Source organism: Sceloporus occidentalis, unplaced genomic scaffold (assembly GCF_023333645.1).
Source record: "Sceloporus occidentalis isolate IW3139 unplaced genomic scaffold, rSceOcc1.0.p SCAF_239, whole genome shotgun sequence".
Lineage (NCBI taxonomy): Eukaryota > Metazoa > Chordata > Lepidosauria > Squamata > Phrynosomatidae > Sceloporus > Sceloporus occidentalis.
In genome coordinates this window covers 1,018,637-1,036,069 of record NW_028317219.1, presented here as the reverse complement: position 1 = coordinate 1,036,069, position 17,433 = coordinate 1,018,637, and the positions used below count along the sequence as shown (strand labels likewise).

Here is a 17,433-nt window from a genome sequence, read left to right as displayed (position 1 = left end):
GCTATGGAATTATACTTTTGTTATTGGGCTAAAATAATACTTGATCATTCAACATGGGAAGCCTGAAGCCACAATTGAGTGCGACTAATCCTTGAAATAAATATTATAACACAATAAATAACTTTTCCACTAAATGATTTCAGGGCCTTGAACGTTTTGTCCCCTGAAGTCACTACAACTTCAGGAGGGCATTTTATCTCTGGATAAATATAAATTAAATAATTCCTACTGTAAGTTAAGTGCCAGGAAACAGATGACCAAACACACACACCAACACAGGCTCTGTCACACCAACACTCAGACACACACACCAGGACAGGCTCTGCCACACCGACAACCAAACACACACACCAGGACAGGCTCTGCCACAGCCACATCCAAACACACACACACAAGGACAGGCTCTGACACACTGACACCCAAACACACACCCTAGGACAGGCTCTGCCACACTGACAACTGAACACACACACCAGGACAGGCTCTGCCACACCAACACCCAAACACACACCAGGACAGGCTCTGCCACACCAACACCTATACACACACACCCGAGGACGGGCTCTGCTACACTGATAACCAAAAACACACAAACAGCAGGACACAATCTACGTCACAGACGTCTACATCAGGATGGATTTTTCACACTGCATTGTCGTTTATACCCCCCTTAGTGTTTTTGCCCCTTGTGTATTGATGCCCCTGCTGCCCATATATATTAATATTAGCCCCAGTTGCCGATAGCAGGTATAGATCAACACATTAACACACAAACCAAGCTTTACATGTATAGATCAACTGATATTCACTTGTGATCTCAGCACTGAAGGTATATATCAAATAAACAGAATCAGACATACAAATCCTGTATTTGCAGGTATAGATCAAATAAATACATGGAAACAGCATTGCAGGTATTAATCAACTGAATAAGACATACAAACCCTGTATTTGCAGGTATACATAAATAATGTATGGAAATATATAGATATGGCTCTACAGAATAACGCAAAAACCCAGCTTTGCAGGCATAGATCAACTGGAATTCACATAAAAACACGTCATTAAAAGGTATATTTAAAACCCCCTAAATTACAGGCATAGATCACAAGTTGCGTCCACACTGCCCACACAGCAATCACACTCCTATCATACCAAGGCAACCAGTAAATGCTGGTACCTAGGCAAGATGGGACTGTGCTTGCTGTGATTGCTGTTAGCAATCACACTCCTATCATGCCAGGTCAGCCAGTAGATGATGGTACAGGGTGGCTGTAAGTGATGTGTAGACCCCATACTGCTGGCAGCATCAATACACAAGGGGGCAGCTAGCTAGGTTTCAGCATGTACTGGCTGACTTGGCATGATAGGAGTGTGATTGCTAACAGCAATCAAAGTCCCATTATGCCTAGGTTCCAACACTTACACATCCAACCAGTAAATGCTGGAACTAGGCATGATGGGACTGTGATTGCTGTTAGCAATCACACTCCTATCATGCCAAGTCAGCCACTACATGCTGGTACAGGGTGGCTGTAAGTGATGTGCAGACCCCATACTGCTGGCAGCATCAATACACAAGGGGACAGCTAGCTAGGTTTCAGCATGTACTGGCTGACTTGGCATGATAGGAGTGTGATTGCTAACAGCAATCAAAGTCTTATCATGCCTAGGTTCCAGCACTTACACATCCAACCAGTAAATGCTGGAACCTAGGCATGATGGGACTGTGATTGCTGTTAGCAATCACACTCCTATCATGCCAAGTCAGCCAGTACATGCTGGTACAGGGTGGCTGTAAGTGATGTGCAGACCCCATACTGCTGGCAGCATCAATACACAAGGGGGGCAGCTAGCTAGGTTTCAGCATGTACTGGCTGACTTGGCATGATAGGAGTGTGATTGCTAACAGCAATCACAGTTCCATCATGCCAAGGTTCCAGCACTTACACATCCATGCTATCACACACACATTCATTCATATACTCATTCATCCACAGATTAATTCCCTCAATCACCCATACCCATTCAAACACCCTCCCCACCCCCTTACCTGCACTGCAGCTCCTCGATGCCGCTGACAGACTTCAGCAGGGGGCGCAGCCTCCCTCTGCCTTCTCTGCTAGCTTCCGCTTCCTCTATGCAGTACAGAAGACCCTCCCACAGGTAAGTAGCAGGGCTCGAGGTGCGGCCCAAGTAAGATCGGTTGCCCTGGCTGCTGATCTTACGCGGGCCGCACCCTCTCTCTCCTCCACATAAAAAAAAAAAAAAAAAGACTGGATTTAAAGTCGCATTGCGACTTTATTCCAATTTCGGCAGGGGGGCAACAGGGGGGGCAAGGATTAACCTAGGGGGGGCAATTGCCCCCCCTTGCCCCCCTGTAGCGACGCCACTGCTCAGGAGATGTTCCTGAACACACATTGGGTTGTTGTTTGACAGTGACATATACCAGAACCTGTATATCTATAACTAAAGTACAATTTGTGTGAAAAAAATAAAAAAGTTTGACAAAGTGTGGTTGTATAATTGGTGCATAGAAAGGGTTAAAATAACAGCAGGTAAAATAATGTTATATGCCGATGATATTGTTATTACGGTACAAGATCCCAAGATCCAGTTATTTCAGTAGAATATTTACTAAAAGAAATTGAATCGTATGGTAATATGTCGAATTACAAATTAAATGTATCAAAAACAAGAGCAATATTGGGAAATTTACCAGATTCTATGACCCAGATTTTAAGAAATGATTATACATTTGAGTGGGTTTCCAAGGAAATAACGTACTTAGGGATAAAAATAACAGTAAACCCTAATAAATTGATAGAAACTAATTTCAAATTCTTATTAGCCCATACTTCAGAAACTTTGAGGTCTTGGTCTAATTTAGAGATTTCTTGGTGGGGCAGTTTAAACAGTATTAAGTCTTATATTCTTCCAAAATGGATCTATTTGTTCAGATTGGTTCCTCTTTCATTTTCTAAATCGTGGTTAATGGAGGTACAAAGGGTTTTTACTAATTTTATTTGGGGGGTAAAACCCCAAGAATCTCCATGAAGACACTGAAGAAAGATCTAAATCAGGGGAGAATAGCTTTCCCGGATATTAAAAAATATCATGACGCAGCTATGATTTACCACTGTTCAAAATGGTTAATAGATTTAAATCAAGACGAGGTTTGGTATAAAATAGAGTCCTTAATATTAAATACGGAAGACCTAAGTTTTTTATTGTCGTCTAATTTACAAATTAATAATGTTGAAAATAATTTAATTTTACTGAATTTGTTAAAATTTTGGGGAGGTTTTAGAAAATTTAAAAAGGTAGGATGTGTTATGAGACCAACCGCCTCCCTAAAATTTCTTCAGATGAATATTAGGGACTTAGATATAAGCAACTGGTGTGCAAAGGGTTTAAAGAGATATCACCAGCTGGTCCAAAATGATAATGTTAGACCTTTTGCGGAGTTGGTAGAAGAGTTTAACCTATCTTTGAAAGATGGGTTCACTTATTTACGTATTAAGAGTTATATAGAGTCTCAGAATAGACTATACAATGAAATTAAATCTAAGATTATAACCCTGATGGAAAAAGATATAAATATTAGGACAGTGATAAAAAGCAGGATATGTGATGAAGAGGGCCCTCTTAATAAAGCAAGAGCATATATAAAATGGCAGAATGATATAGACCAAGAAATTAAGTGGGAGGATTGGTGTAGAACGTTCTCTCAGCAAAAAAAAAAATATACACTGCTTAAGCCTGAATGAATTACAATACAAAATAATGAACAGATGGCATTTGGTTCCAGAAAGGCTGGAAGATGTTTCCACGGGTTTCCAACTTATGTTGGAGATGTAATCATGAGAGGGGATCTTATGCCCATATATGGTGGAGTTGTCAAAAACTAAGTTTTGGCTTATAGTTGTATCAGTTTTAGAGATGTTAGAGATCACGGGAATTCAACATTCAATTGAGAGTTTTCTTTTTCATTTATCATGGAATAATGAAAATAATATACAAAAGTATCTAGCCTTCCACATTTTAATGGCAGCTAAAATTCTTTTGGTTCGTAACTGGAAAAGTCAAGAGGTACCACATTGGGAAAAATTTTAAGCACAAATAAGTTTCCAATTACAAATGGGAAAAGGTCTCCTGGAAGGCAAACATGAAATAATAGCTTGCCAGGCTCTGAATAAATGGTTCCTTTTGTTTCCTAATGAAATATTAGAACAAACGTAGCCATAGGAGGACTCTTTCCTCGAAGGAGAGTAATATATAGCCCTTAGATGTTTGTGGTATATCTTTTGTATGGCGACTCCCAATATATGTATACAGATATTGAAATTTTTTGTTTATGTTTGTATATACTCTATTTTTTTTTGTTTATGTGATGTCATGTTGATATGTTTAGTGATGTGGATTATTGTTAAAAATGTATAAAAAGAACAATACATTTTTTTTAAAAAAAATAACAGCATTTGAAATACCCTGGGGTGTCTAGTTTTCAAAAATATATGGTTTGAATGGGTTAAATTGAGTTAACCGGCTTCAAAGATGTTCCAAAGAGGAGATGGAGGCAGACTGACCAGATTTGTTAAAAAAGGTTTGGAAATCATAAAACGCTGCTTGTACTTATTGCCCTATAACTCACAAAAAACAGCAAAAAAACATAAAAACATTGGGTATTTCTAAACTCAGGATAAGTAGTAGAATCTATTTAGCTAGTTTTTTTACTTGCTTTTTTAGGTGAGTAAAAGATTTTTCAAATAAAAGTCATAAAATGTGCTTTTTTTCAATTTTTCACCATGTTTTTTGTTTTTTTTAAATAGTAAATAAGATGATATGATCAAAATGGTATCTGAAGAAAGCCCATCTTGTCCTGAAAAAGACAATATATAACTTGTGTGGGTACACTAAATGGGTGAGGAGAAAATTACAGCTGAACACAAGCACAACAAAAGTGTTAAAACAGCCTCGGTCCCACAGGGTACAAAAAGAAAAAATGAGCCCGGTCCTTAAGGGGTTAAAGCCTGATGATGAGGCCAGGTGAGAGAGGCGGAGTTCAGTCCATAACAGAACTAGGTGATGACATAGTGAGTTTAAGTCTAGCCAGGCCTCTTAAAGGGGCAGCCACGCCTTGCAGTCTGTGGGACACGTAGGTGATGCCTGACAGCTAATGGACTAACATAATACTTGATTATTCAACATGGGAAGCCTGAAGCCACAATTAAGTGCGACTTATCCTTGAAAAAATATTATAACACAATAAATAACTTTTCCACTAAATGATTTCAGGGCCTTGAACATTTTGGCCCCTGAAGTCACTACAACTTCAGGAGGGCATTTTATCTCTGGATAAGTATAAATGAAATAATTCCTATTGTAAGTTAAGTGCCAGGAAACAGATGGCCAAACACACACACCAACACATGCTCTGTCACACCAACACACACACCAGGACAGGCTCTGCCACACTGATACCCAGACACACACACCAGGACAGGCTCTGCCACACTGACACCCAAACACACACACACCAGGACAGGCTCTGTCACACTGACACCCAAACACACACACCAGGACAGGCTCTGCCACATCCAAACACACACACACCAGGACAGGCTCTGACACACTGACACCCAAACACATACCAGGACAGGCTCTGCCACACTGACACCCGAACACACACACCAGGACAGGCTCTGCCACACCAACACCTATACACACACACCCCAGGACAGGCTCTGCTACACTGATAACCAAAAACACACAAACAGCAGGACTGTCAGGAACCACTTTTTCGCTGCCTGAACCATGGCTTTTTTATACCTGTGGCATTTAAATCTGCTACCACTAGTGGCTGCCCTCTGGAGCACTCAGAACTCATTACTAGGATCAGGTGTGCCTTGTTACCTGGGTTGAGCCCTAGTCAATACATCCAGCTGGGCCTTGTTACCTGGATTACCCTGCCTTTATGAACATGCCCTGCACTTCAGCCAGGGCCTTTGTATTGAAGTCTATGGACCTTTCTGCTGTGGCTCTGCACCTGTACTGTTATTGGTTCCCTACTTTGTGTCCTGATCAAGTGGATTCCCTGCTTTGTGTCCTGATCAAGTGGATTCCCTGCTTTGTGTCCTGATCAAGTGGATTCCCTGCTTTGTGTCCTTCCAAGTGGGCTGTGTGCCAAAAGACTTATTACCGGTATTTATTTATCCTGCCATACGTCCGGTTTCTTGCTTAGACTGTATTACCCTCATTTGCTTGTCCTGTTATATACATACAATACATTGCATTACCTGGATTTCTGCTTGTGGTGTCTTTGTTTGTATAATAATGCACCGTGGGTTACAGACTGAACCCCAAGTATCCCCTGCACATGGACTCCTACCCAACCTGATCACCCGAGACCTGACAAGGACACAATCTACGTCACAGACATCTACATCAGGATGGATTTTTCACACTGCATTGTCGTTTATACCCCCCTTAGTGTTTTTGCCCCTTGTGTACTGATGCCAGCAGCCTTTTAGTATAGATTAATGTGGTGCCCCACACCCTTGTATGATCGCCTCCAGCCACCACTATTTGTATTAATGCCCCCATCAAGCCCCTCTCTTTTTTATTGATTTATTTGATGGCCCCATCGCATATACGCGTTAGACATGCATTTTCAACTACATAATGAGTACTTATCTTTTTGAAGCAAAGACTATGATTGAGACATGATTTCAAAATTACAGCTGAACTGGCAGTTTCGTTAATATTAGACCCTGCTGCCGATATATATAAATATTAGATCCTGCTGCAGATATACCGTATTTGCCCGAATATAGGCCGCACTTTCCCCACCACTTTAAGTCTTTAAAGTGGGGGTGCGGCCTATATTCGGGGTTTAGCTCAGGAATGCGCAATTCATATCACCTGGGCAGGGTTAGGAAACAGATTTCCCCCAGCGCTGCAGGGGACCTGCATCCTACTCTCCGATGCGCTGAGACAGCCTCCCCTGCCAGCACTTTCCACTGCCTGTGGCGATGCGCGTAAACAACCTCTACTGCCGGCACGTCTGCTCGATGTGCTTTAGCAATATCCCTTGCCGGGACTTCCCACGGGGGAGTGCCGGCAAGGGAGATTGTTAAAGCACATCGTGCAGACGTGCTGGCAGTGGAGGTTGAACGTCTGCGCGATGTAGGTTAACCGGAAGTTGTCCCCCATCGGCCCCACTAGACACCAGGGAGACTGCATTAGTAAGTCTAGGGGGGGCATATCTCGGGGGGGGGAGAATATCTCAGGGGGGGCAGAGTGGCAGCATATCTGGGGGGACAGAGTGACATATTTGCTGGGGCAGAGGGGCATATCTGGGGGCAGATGGGCATGTCTATAAGTAAGGTGCATTAAAATGGCTATTGGTTTTCTGTTTGTATGTAATATATGTTGACTAACTGCATAATAGATACCAAAAATGTTAAAATACAGTGTGTTAGTTAGAATACTGTCTTACTATTCCACTAATGCGTATTTTCTCTAAAAATCTAAATTTTTCTTTAAAAAAAGCAACTACCTTTTAGGATGCGGCCTATAATCGGGTGCGGCCTATAATCGAGCCAATACGGTATATTAATATTAACCCCAGTTGCCAATATATATATTAATATAAGTCCCTGCTGCCGATAGCAAGTATAGATCAACATATTAACACACAAACCCAGCTTTGCATGTATAGATCAATTGAAATTCACTTGTGATCTTAGCACTGAAAGTATATATCAAATAAACAAAATCAGACATACACATCCTGTATTTGCAGGTATACAATAATATAGGAAATGTAGCATTGCAGGTATAGATCAAATAAATACTTGGAAACAGCATTGCAGGTATTAATCAAATGAATAAGACATACAAACCCTGTATTTGAAAGGCATACATAAATAATGTATGGAAACATAGCATAGCAGATATGGATCCACAGAATAACACAAAAACCCAGCTTTGCAGGTATAGATCAATTGGAATTCACATAAAAACATGGCATTAAAGGTACCTTATATTTAAAACCACCTAAATTAAAGGCATAGATCACAGGTTACACACCCCAAAGCCAGCCCTGGCTGGCTGACCAGCACCCAGATAACACACATAAGATTTGTCATCTTTGTCCCCAAATAGCCCAGCACAAGTCTACTATGTCCCCAAACAGCCTGGCCTGTGCCATCTTTGTCCCATATACACCCTGCTAGTTCCATCTTTGCCCTTCCACGATTATACATCTATGATACACACAAACACTTTTACAGTCACTCACTAATTCACAATTTCCAGACCATTCATCCACACTAACTCATGCTCTCCCTCATTCAGACAATTCACCCACACTAACTCATGCTCTCCCTTATTCAGACAATTCACCCACATATTAACTAATGCTCTCCCTCATTCAGACAATTCATCCACATATTAACTCATGCTCTCCCTCATTCAGACAACTCATCCACATATTAACTTTTGCTCTCCCTCATTCAGACAATTCATCCACATATTAACGCATGCTATCCCTCATTCAGACAACTCATCCATATATTAACTCATGCTCTAACTCATTCAGACAACTCATGCTCTCCCTCATTCCGACCATTCACCCACATATTAACTCATGCGCTCCCTCATTCACACAATGCATCCACACATTAATTCACACTCTTTACTTATTCTACTTATTCCACCCCCTTTCTCTCCCTTATCACTTTCTACCTCCTCTCCATCCCTTATCACTTTCGAACCACTCTCCATCTCCTTTCCCTACTCACTATCTATCCGCCTTTTGTAGTTCTCTCACCTTTAGGTCCAGCGACGGGAGCACGAGGCTTCTGTTTTCTTGCTCTGCTGCTGTGCCCGCTGCTTCACTGCTGAGCGCCGGAATATGACGGAGATAGAGGCCTCGTGGAGGAGAATGAGGGGTGCCGAGCAGTTGCTAGACGCCCCTCTCTCTACTCCGCATCAAAAAAAAAAGATGGGATTTAAAGTTGCATTTCGACTTTATTCCAAATTCGGCGGGGGGGGGGGGGTTAGTGACGCCCCTGTTCTTATCTGCCATCACATTGTATGTTTCTGTTTTACATAGAACCTTTGTGAACCTCTACAACTAGTTTTTACACTTATTGCCTTTGCATCAGAAGCATGCTCTGTTAAATTCAACACGTAGAGCAGGATTCAGTGTTTGAAGGTGCTAAACAGGATGTTCTGAAAATCTTATCAACTAAATCTTCTGCAGTAGATCCTTTTGTGTGATGCCTCCAAAGATGGCTGCCCAACCAGTAGCTTTATCTCTTACTCATAGACAAGCACTGTCTAGACTGGTTTAGGCTTTCCCAAGAGAGACATTTCCAAACCAGATTGCATCATCCTGGGGGTTTTGTGTAGCAGCTGATGTTCATGACTCCAGGTCAGCAGGAGACAAACTGTACAGCTCCAGATTGTGCTTAGAACAGGACAAGAAAGAGGGAGCAATAAACTGTTTATTCTGACTAGTCTTGTCCCAGTTGGGGCTCCTCTGCAACATTTTCTACAAGAATATATCAGACCTCAGACTGTTGGGTCTTGAGTTTCTTTACTCAGGGTTAAATAATAGAGTTTCTTTCCAGACCCGATTCTAAGTTTTAGGTGTTAAAACTGCTAGTTTTGACATCAATAGGATGGGTGCTGTTTTTTATGGTCCTTGAATTACAGGAAATGTCACTTCTGGACCCATTCCATAGCAAGAATATGGAAAGTTTTTTTGTTGCACTAAAGGCATCAGGGAAACAGAGGTTGATTATGGACCTCAGCAATGATCTTCGAGAAGCAATGGTCGCTACCCATGAATCTGGGAATGGTTATCAGGCCATTTCAAAAGTGGAAAAAATGCAAGACAGTTGCCAATCTTCTCAGGAGTGGATGTCCCAGCAAATTCAATCCATGGTCAGATTGCGTAATGCTCAAATAAATTGCAAAAAAAATTCAGAAAACAATTGCAAAATTGAGTTACATCTCAGACTCTACAGGCCTCAGCATGTTAAATGAACTACAAGACTTCTGAAATGTTGTTTGGACAGACGAGACCAAAGTGGAGATATTTGGCCATAATGCACAGTGCTTGAGGAAAACCAAACACATCATATCAGCACAAACATCTCATACCAACTGTCAAGCACGATGGGCTTGTTTTGGAGCTGGGAACTTTTCGTCTACGTTTTACCGCCTCTATCTTCTCTTTATGATGTCTTCGGAAAGAACACGAAAAAACGCACTCTTCGTGTTCGTTTTCATGTTCGCCTGAAGACGAATGCACAAGTCTAGAATTTACTGCTCCTGGTATATGTCACTGTGACACAACACATTAATATGTGTTCAGCAACATCTCTTGAGTACAGTGATACCCCCATCCATGGGTTTGTTGGCTTGATATGTGGTCATCTTGCACCCATGTGTTATTATACCCCATTAAATCAAACTTTGTGATGGTATTTTTTGTGTTTTTTCACACACATTGTACTTCAGGTATGAAGTTGCCCGCTGCAGGAATATGTCACTGTCAAACAACACCCACTTATTTGTTCAGCAACATCTTGAGTATAGTGATACCTCCCCATGCATGGTTTTGTTTGGTTACTTGAGAGATAAAAGGCCACCTTTGCGCGGTATGCATTCTTTTGGAAATTGGGCAGTACCTGTATTCAACCTGTAGGGGGGAGCACAGACTTCACAGGAGGATCTGGAGAGACCCTCTAGGAAAGATGTTTATTTTTTTGAAGGACGTGGCCATCTTGCTCTCCAAAGCAGTCACAGTGCGTCCTGGGGTGGTTTTTTTTTTTAGTGTCGCTGAATGCCTTGCAATCGAGGCATTTCAGCAACACCCTTTAAGCTTAGAAGACGATCATGGATCTGGTTTGTGTGTTAGTTAACTTCCCTTTTTCTCAGGATTTTCATGTTTTTGCCCTATTATTGTGATCTTGCCTATTCTTAAATTGCTGACTGTTGTTGATTTGTTCAGGCAGTTTTTGAAACAGTAGGTGAAGAAGGTAGAGAAATCCAGTACAGGACATTATATTTTTTAATACTGGCCCTTCCGATCTGAGGCACAGACCTTGGCTTTTATGAGGTTAATGTTGAGACTAAATATCTTCAAAATACTAATACTGATTGTTAACCAAAAACCATAATCTGTATCTAGTTTTAATTAGGTGTGTTTTACAATGTATATAATTCCAGGGTTTATATATAATAATATATATTGCTTTAAAGTAAGAATGCTTTCAAAAATATACATGCTAATAGATCATTTAACAAATTGCAAAGTGAGTGAAAAGAAGAAAAATCTGAATCATATCAATATTTGGTGTCAATTCTTCTAGGTACACTTGCACCACAGTTATTCTGTTTAGATTTAAGCAGCTGCAGTTACTTCTCTCTCTTCATGTAATCCTAGACAGACTCATTGATGTTGCGATCAGGGCTCTGTGGGCTACCATCATTTCCAGATCATTCTTAATAACTGTGTTAGGAAAAGTAGGTCCTAGGTCCCACCTCAGCAGACTTCTTTCTCCTTGAGGCTTCAGGGGAATCCTGAGCTGATGACTGGTACTAGTCCTCTGCTGACACCTAGCATATGTGCTCTGCAGGCAGGTGCACATATGGAGCTAAGACTTTTAAAGGCACCTCTACCAATTAACCATCCTACTCAATTAATGTATTAAGGGCATTTGGTGCCTTTCCCAGTTCCTCCGTTGTTTTGCCTAGTCTGATCTGCAGCTCAGCTTCCTATTACTTGCTCCCTATACTATGTTCCTGTTCTGTGTTCCCTGTGCCTTCTTCTGACCCCTGGTTATTATATGTGTAAATGACTAAGTAAAATCCAAATAACATCCATTCTAATAACCTGATATATATTTTACTTACATTTTCACAGAAAGTAATTCTGACATGATTTGTCCTTTATAACTATGTTACCTTATAAAGATATAATAGTATCCTTTAATAAGCATTCAAATACATTTCCTGCAATCAATGTCAAGTACAGGTATCTGTAAACAGTGATTGACACAAAAAGAGTCATCTTTCAATACAGAACAGTAATTCTTTACTTTTTTATTATAATTATACTAATGCAAGATATAAATCACAGAGACCGCCAGGTGAATGGGGAGCACACAAATTATTCATTATGATGTCCATATACTACCCCACGCCAAGGATCTGGTTATTAAAAGGACAATACAAGTTCCCTCAAACCCCTTCATAGCTGGAATGTACACCACTTTTGTTTATAAAGTCAAGAGACCTCCTGTTCACTAGAGGAAATTTGTCAACATGATGGCTAGACATTTCTAGCAGCCAACTAGCCTTGGCCTCAAAATTGTTGCTTACACAGTTTGTCATTTTTTCTGGGTTTTTCATACACAGTTTTCCAGCTCTTTGTTTACTATTGCACTATTTAGAAAGCACACTAAAAAGACAATATAATCATGCTGGTATGATGAATTCAGATGGCTTAAATGTTGATGAGCACGTCATTTTCACATGCTATTGAAAGCACAGAAAAGTAGTCTATGCTGCCAACCACACTACATAGGTCTGATATCTGATAAATAAAAATATATATATTATAAAAAGCGTGGCTAGTTTTAGTTTCAATGATACTTATAGTACTTTTTGTTTTATATGACAAACATGACATATTGGCAAAAACACAAATTGCACAGTACTTTACACAAGTCACACACATGTTGAAATAACAGTACGAAGCATCAGACATACAATATGGGTTATAGATATACTATAAACTATACCGTGAGTTGGCGTGCAAAGTCTACCATTACAACCAACACTTTAACATTATTATTTTTGTCTCGCATGTCCCAATTTCTTCCTCTGAATATACATTTTTAAATTATACCCCCTAACCCCCCCTCTCAGAATTAATCATAATTCTCTCTATTACTGCATTTCACTATCCCTTCCTTCTATAATTTGTACTTTTCACTATTCCTGGCATATGCTCTGTTTAATTCCCACCTTTCTTTCTATTTCCTCAGCTAATCCTATCTTCCACAAAGTTGTGTATTTCTTCTGACGCTTCTGTTTCGCCCTAATTATGGGTACATTTTACTAATGTATTTGTTCCGTTTACAAACTTGCCCTTTTCTGTTCTTTTTAACCTAGTTCATTAAATAAAGTTTTGCCTTTTCTCACACCTGTCTTTTGTGGGGTTTTTTAAAATGTAATACATTATTTTGTCTTTTTTCTCTCTTGTATATATTGTTCCAATCTTTGTTCCCATCACCTGATGTCCCAAAGCAACTTGGATCTGTTTTTGCCCACAGGTGATAATGGAAGCCCTGGATATGAGTTGTTTTCTGGTAAATTGTGCTGTTTGATTGCATTGTCTTTATTGTATATATTATTGAAAGTCCAGGTAACTGTGAAAGTCATGATCGTTCTGTAACTGCAGAGGAGATTAATTTAAAACAGCAATGGCATTTCACACATTGTGATAACAGGTATCCGTTATATTATCATTTGGTGCCTCCAAGTGTAATATTAAAAATGATAAAATATGTCGGATTTAATAGTTGCCCAAGAAGTGAAAATATAACTGTGCTCTACATCATTGAGGTTATAATTGATTTCTCAAGGTTGTGACTATTGCCTTTATTACTACCCATGGTAAGGCATTATTATAAGGAATTATTATTATTGCCCTAAAAAGGAAACAGGAAAGAGAAAAATTATTTATGGCGGTTAGATGACCACCATCAATTACTAAATTGGCTATTGCTTAAAACATACAATTCACTAATAATTTCATGAATATTTTTGGAGGGGAAACTGTTTTATGAATAGCCTGAGTGCCTCAGAAGCCTTTGATGTGGCAATAGGCCTCCAGTGAGGCCAGGAGTATGTACAGAAGCCATAGGCTCAGGAAAAGAAGCGCAGTAAAGACCTTCGGAATCCAAGGCCCCCCGAGCTCACCCCCTATTGCTTGGCGTCGACGGTAGAGTAGAGTGGAGAGGCAGATTATGGAAAGACCAGTAAAGAGGGTTACTGAGAAGGCAAGACTCCCAGGATCCACAAGAAAGGTTTGGCCTTTTCCAGCCCAGTATATAGCAGCAATACTCCATGCAATTCCCAGACCTAAGAAAACATTCACGGCATTGCTGCCTGTCACATTTCCAATGGAGGCATCTGCAAATGGGTCTTGCACTGCTGCCACCTTGCTTGCAAAAGTGTCTGAGGAGACAAGAAGAAAGGTGAAAAGTCACATAAAGTCTACTGCTGTCATAATTCTTTCACCTATTCTATACTGGTTACACTCTAAACCATGAGTAGGACTCATGTGACACTCCACTTGTTGGATTAGCACTCGTGCTGATCTGGATGCTGTCAGCCCTAAATCTAATATTATTTCACTCCAAACCAGGACTAGGATCTTCCAGATAGGAAACTATTTATGATAGAACCAGTTTAAAAAGTTTTCCTCATAGGGTTTTAAAATTGTATGTCCAAGTAGGCAGGAGAAAGCTTACTCTAGAGCATTGGATTGGTTCTGAAAGAATTGCAGTGAGCCTTCTCCTCCCTGAATTGCATCCAGTTTCACCATACTGGCTCCCAATAAACTGTTCTCACTTGTAGTAACACCAAATGTTATGATCTCTGGAGCATCCATGAACTAAATTCCCAAGTATGCATTTATCAGGTCAGATATACACTGAGAGATTGTTAGCCTGCCAAGTTGGCTAAACTTGACAGAAAATTTCTAGTACAGTATACTTTAGTGGCCATTGAATTCAAGATACAGGGTTCGTAAGTGGACCTGAACTGCTCTAAGCTCGATCTGAGTTTAGTACTTTCCAGTTTAGTGAATTCATCCTTCAACACCGGTCTTGTCGAATTTGCCATAATAGTAAGTTATCTTCCAACCACACATCTACATTCCACCACCAATTCCTCTCACTCATTGAAATCTATACAATTATTGTCTAATCAGAAATTGTTTCACAAGTTATATAGGCACATTTGTAGCAAACGTCTAATTATATGTTGTAAACGGACAAATGTGTGTACACTGGGCCTCTATCCACACTAGCTGCAACTCCCTTCTGGTGTTTCAACCACAACCAAACAAAAAGCACATACAACAAACACAAAGTGGATTGTGTGCTTAATACAATTTATGTGTAAATAAATATAGAATATGGCACCGTATATCTTTTATCTAATATTCCATATATAGATATGACAGAAAAAGAAACAAAATATAGTGCAATATGTTTAAATAAACTATATGGTAACGGCTAAGGGCCACTCGCTCCCTATAGAGCTAATGGAATCTGGTTGAAGATAAGACCCTTAGGGTAACTGTGTTTCTTCATTACAAGATCAAGTTTTCAGGGTCCTCACCCAATAAAGGCACAGAAGCACATAGGTAATTATTAAAAAATATATATGAAATATATAGCTTACATGTAAGTATGGCTACCCTGTCTAGAAAGTGAGTGGCCATTCCCCACATTCACTAGTATATCTTGTTTATTTAAACATATTGCACTATATTTTGTTTATCTTCCTTTTATATCTGTATTTGGAATATTATGTACAATAAGGTGTAATTTTCTCTATTTCATTACACATATGTGTTTATCATAATTATATATGTTGTTATTATTGTACCTTAATTTATGATAGGTTGAGAAACTCTGAAGGACAACACTAATCAGTAGCACCTGAATAATTTTTATCATTATATCTCAAACTTCCCCACTACTTATGAATAGGTTTCTCCAGTACATTCCATACCTGGCACTGATGTTCCCAAAGCAACAAAGACCACAGCAGTGACAGAATCCTTGAGCCCAACAGTGCAGCCAAAGTGAGCAGCCAGGTCCCCAGTGACAGCAGTGAGGATCCCAATGATGCAGATAGAAACCAGAAAACAGGCCCAGCCCCCCCAATATTCAGTGGGTGGCACAAAGGCGAAGAGGACCTTCCAGAAGACAGTCAGGAAATGCATGATGTAGTCACAGCAACTAGGCAGCCCTTCCTCACTGCTTTCCTCATCATCATCATCTCCTGTCCGGGAGGATGTGAAGAGAGGGAGCAGGCACAAAAAGATACAGTGGGGAATGGAAGGGAAAAAGAAAGGTGGAGATGAGTGGAGATTGGCATGCAAATGGTACAGATGGATGAAGGAGGTAGGAAAAAGATGGATTTTAGCAAAACGAGGCGAGGAAAATTATGAACCAAATAAAAGTAAAGCAGAAGAAAGTAGGAAGAATTGGGATGAGAAATGAACAGATAAAGCATAGAAAATAGAATGATTGATAGTTAATAGGGTGAAAAGAAAAAGCCAATAGTGGGGGACATAGGATCAGAGAAGCAGAATACAGCAAAGACAAAAGTTCCGCAAAATACAAAGGAGAAATAGGGGTATGTTGAAAAGGAAAAATAGGAACAGATAAGAGGGCATGAAAGGCATACGAAAATAAAAGGAAGACAAGATTGCATAATGGATGTTGCAACAGATGAAAGAACATATACAAAGAGGGAAGGAAGGCAGTGTTAGTCATGAGACAAGGTGCTTCATAAGTGCATATATGTGAATCACAAGTAAGGAAGTGATTGGTCATACAGGGAGTCACTATGTAATTTATAATTAAATGTGTAATAGCTCTTTGAGTTCAGGTGCGAGGTTAGGGTGAATGGCATTACCCAGTAAGTGAACATGCTGACATAGTGAAAATATGTGACACTTACCTGCACTGACAGTCACTGCACTTACAAACTGTTCTCTCCAGCTGCTGCTTCCAACAACAAGGGCCAAGTTAGCTTTCTTAATCAGCTTGTCCACTGTGCTCTATTTGAAAACCAAAGTAAAAACATTTATTATGATTTACATATTAATTTATATAGTTCAGGATACACTAGAGTGTTGTACAATAAGTAAATAGGACAAAACAAGTAGTAAATAACATAACAATTTCGACAGAAAGGTAAGGGGCTTTGCTTGAACAAGCTTACATTTGGCAAATGTATGCATTCAAGATTACTTAACTTCAGTTAAGTTGATCTTCTCGAATTATTTATGGTTGACATACAATAGCCTTGTTGTTTCCCACATAAATCACAAACACTATTCCATTTTCATCTGTTCACATGCTTCCACCACCAATCTCCCTTTCCATCCCTTTCTCTCTTCCTCATCTTTAACTTTTAGGTTTCATGGTACCCCTCTTTTACCTGCTCACCTTGAACTCATAGGATTCTTCTATTATGACTTCCATCTTCCAGTGCTCCCCTAAACTGGGGCTCCCAGCTATTTCTTCACTTCCTTTGTTCGGCACCACCCATTTCTTACTAGTATCTCCTATGGAACAAAATGAAGGATGGTCAGAATAAATT

At 40.0% G+C, this 17,433-nt stretch overlaps 1 protein-coding gene across 2 annotated transcripts in view; it reads right to left on the bottom strand.

Annotated features, from left to right (window-relative positions):
* Nucleotides 1–13,888: 13,888 nt before the first annotated feature.
* The window catches only part of LOC149276442 (sodium/calcium exchanger 1-like), a 48,050-nt gene continuing 44,505 nt past the window's right edge, over nt 13,889–17,433 (bottom strand). Inside the window, exons 3-6 of one of the 2 annotated variants that reach the window (XM_089503663.1) lie at nt 17,280–17,398; nt 16,789–16,888; nt 15,832–16,104; nt 13,889–14,265 (exon numbers count right to left, since the gene is read on the bottom strand). In XM_089503663.1, the coding sequence (XP_089359789.1) occupies nt 13,889–14,265; nt 15,832–16,104; nt 16,789–16,888; nt 17,280–17,398 (869 nt within the window). The remainder of the gene's footprint in view (nt 14,266–15,831; nt 16,105–16,788; nt 16,889–17,279; nt 17,399–17,433) is intronic. The other variant, XM_089503664.1, reaches the window with a different exon arrangement.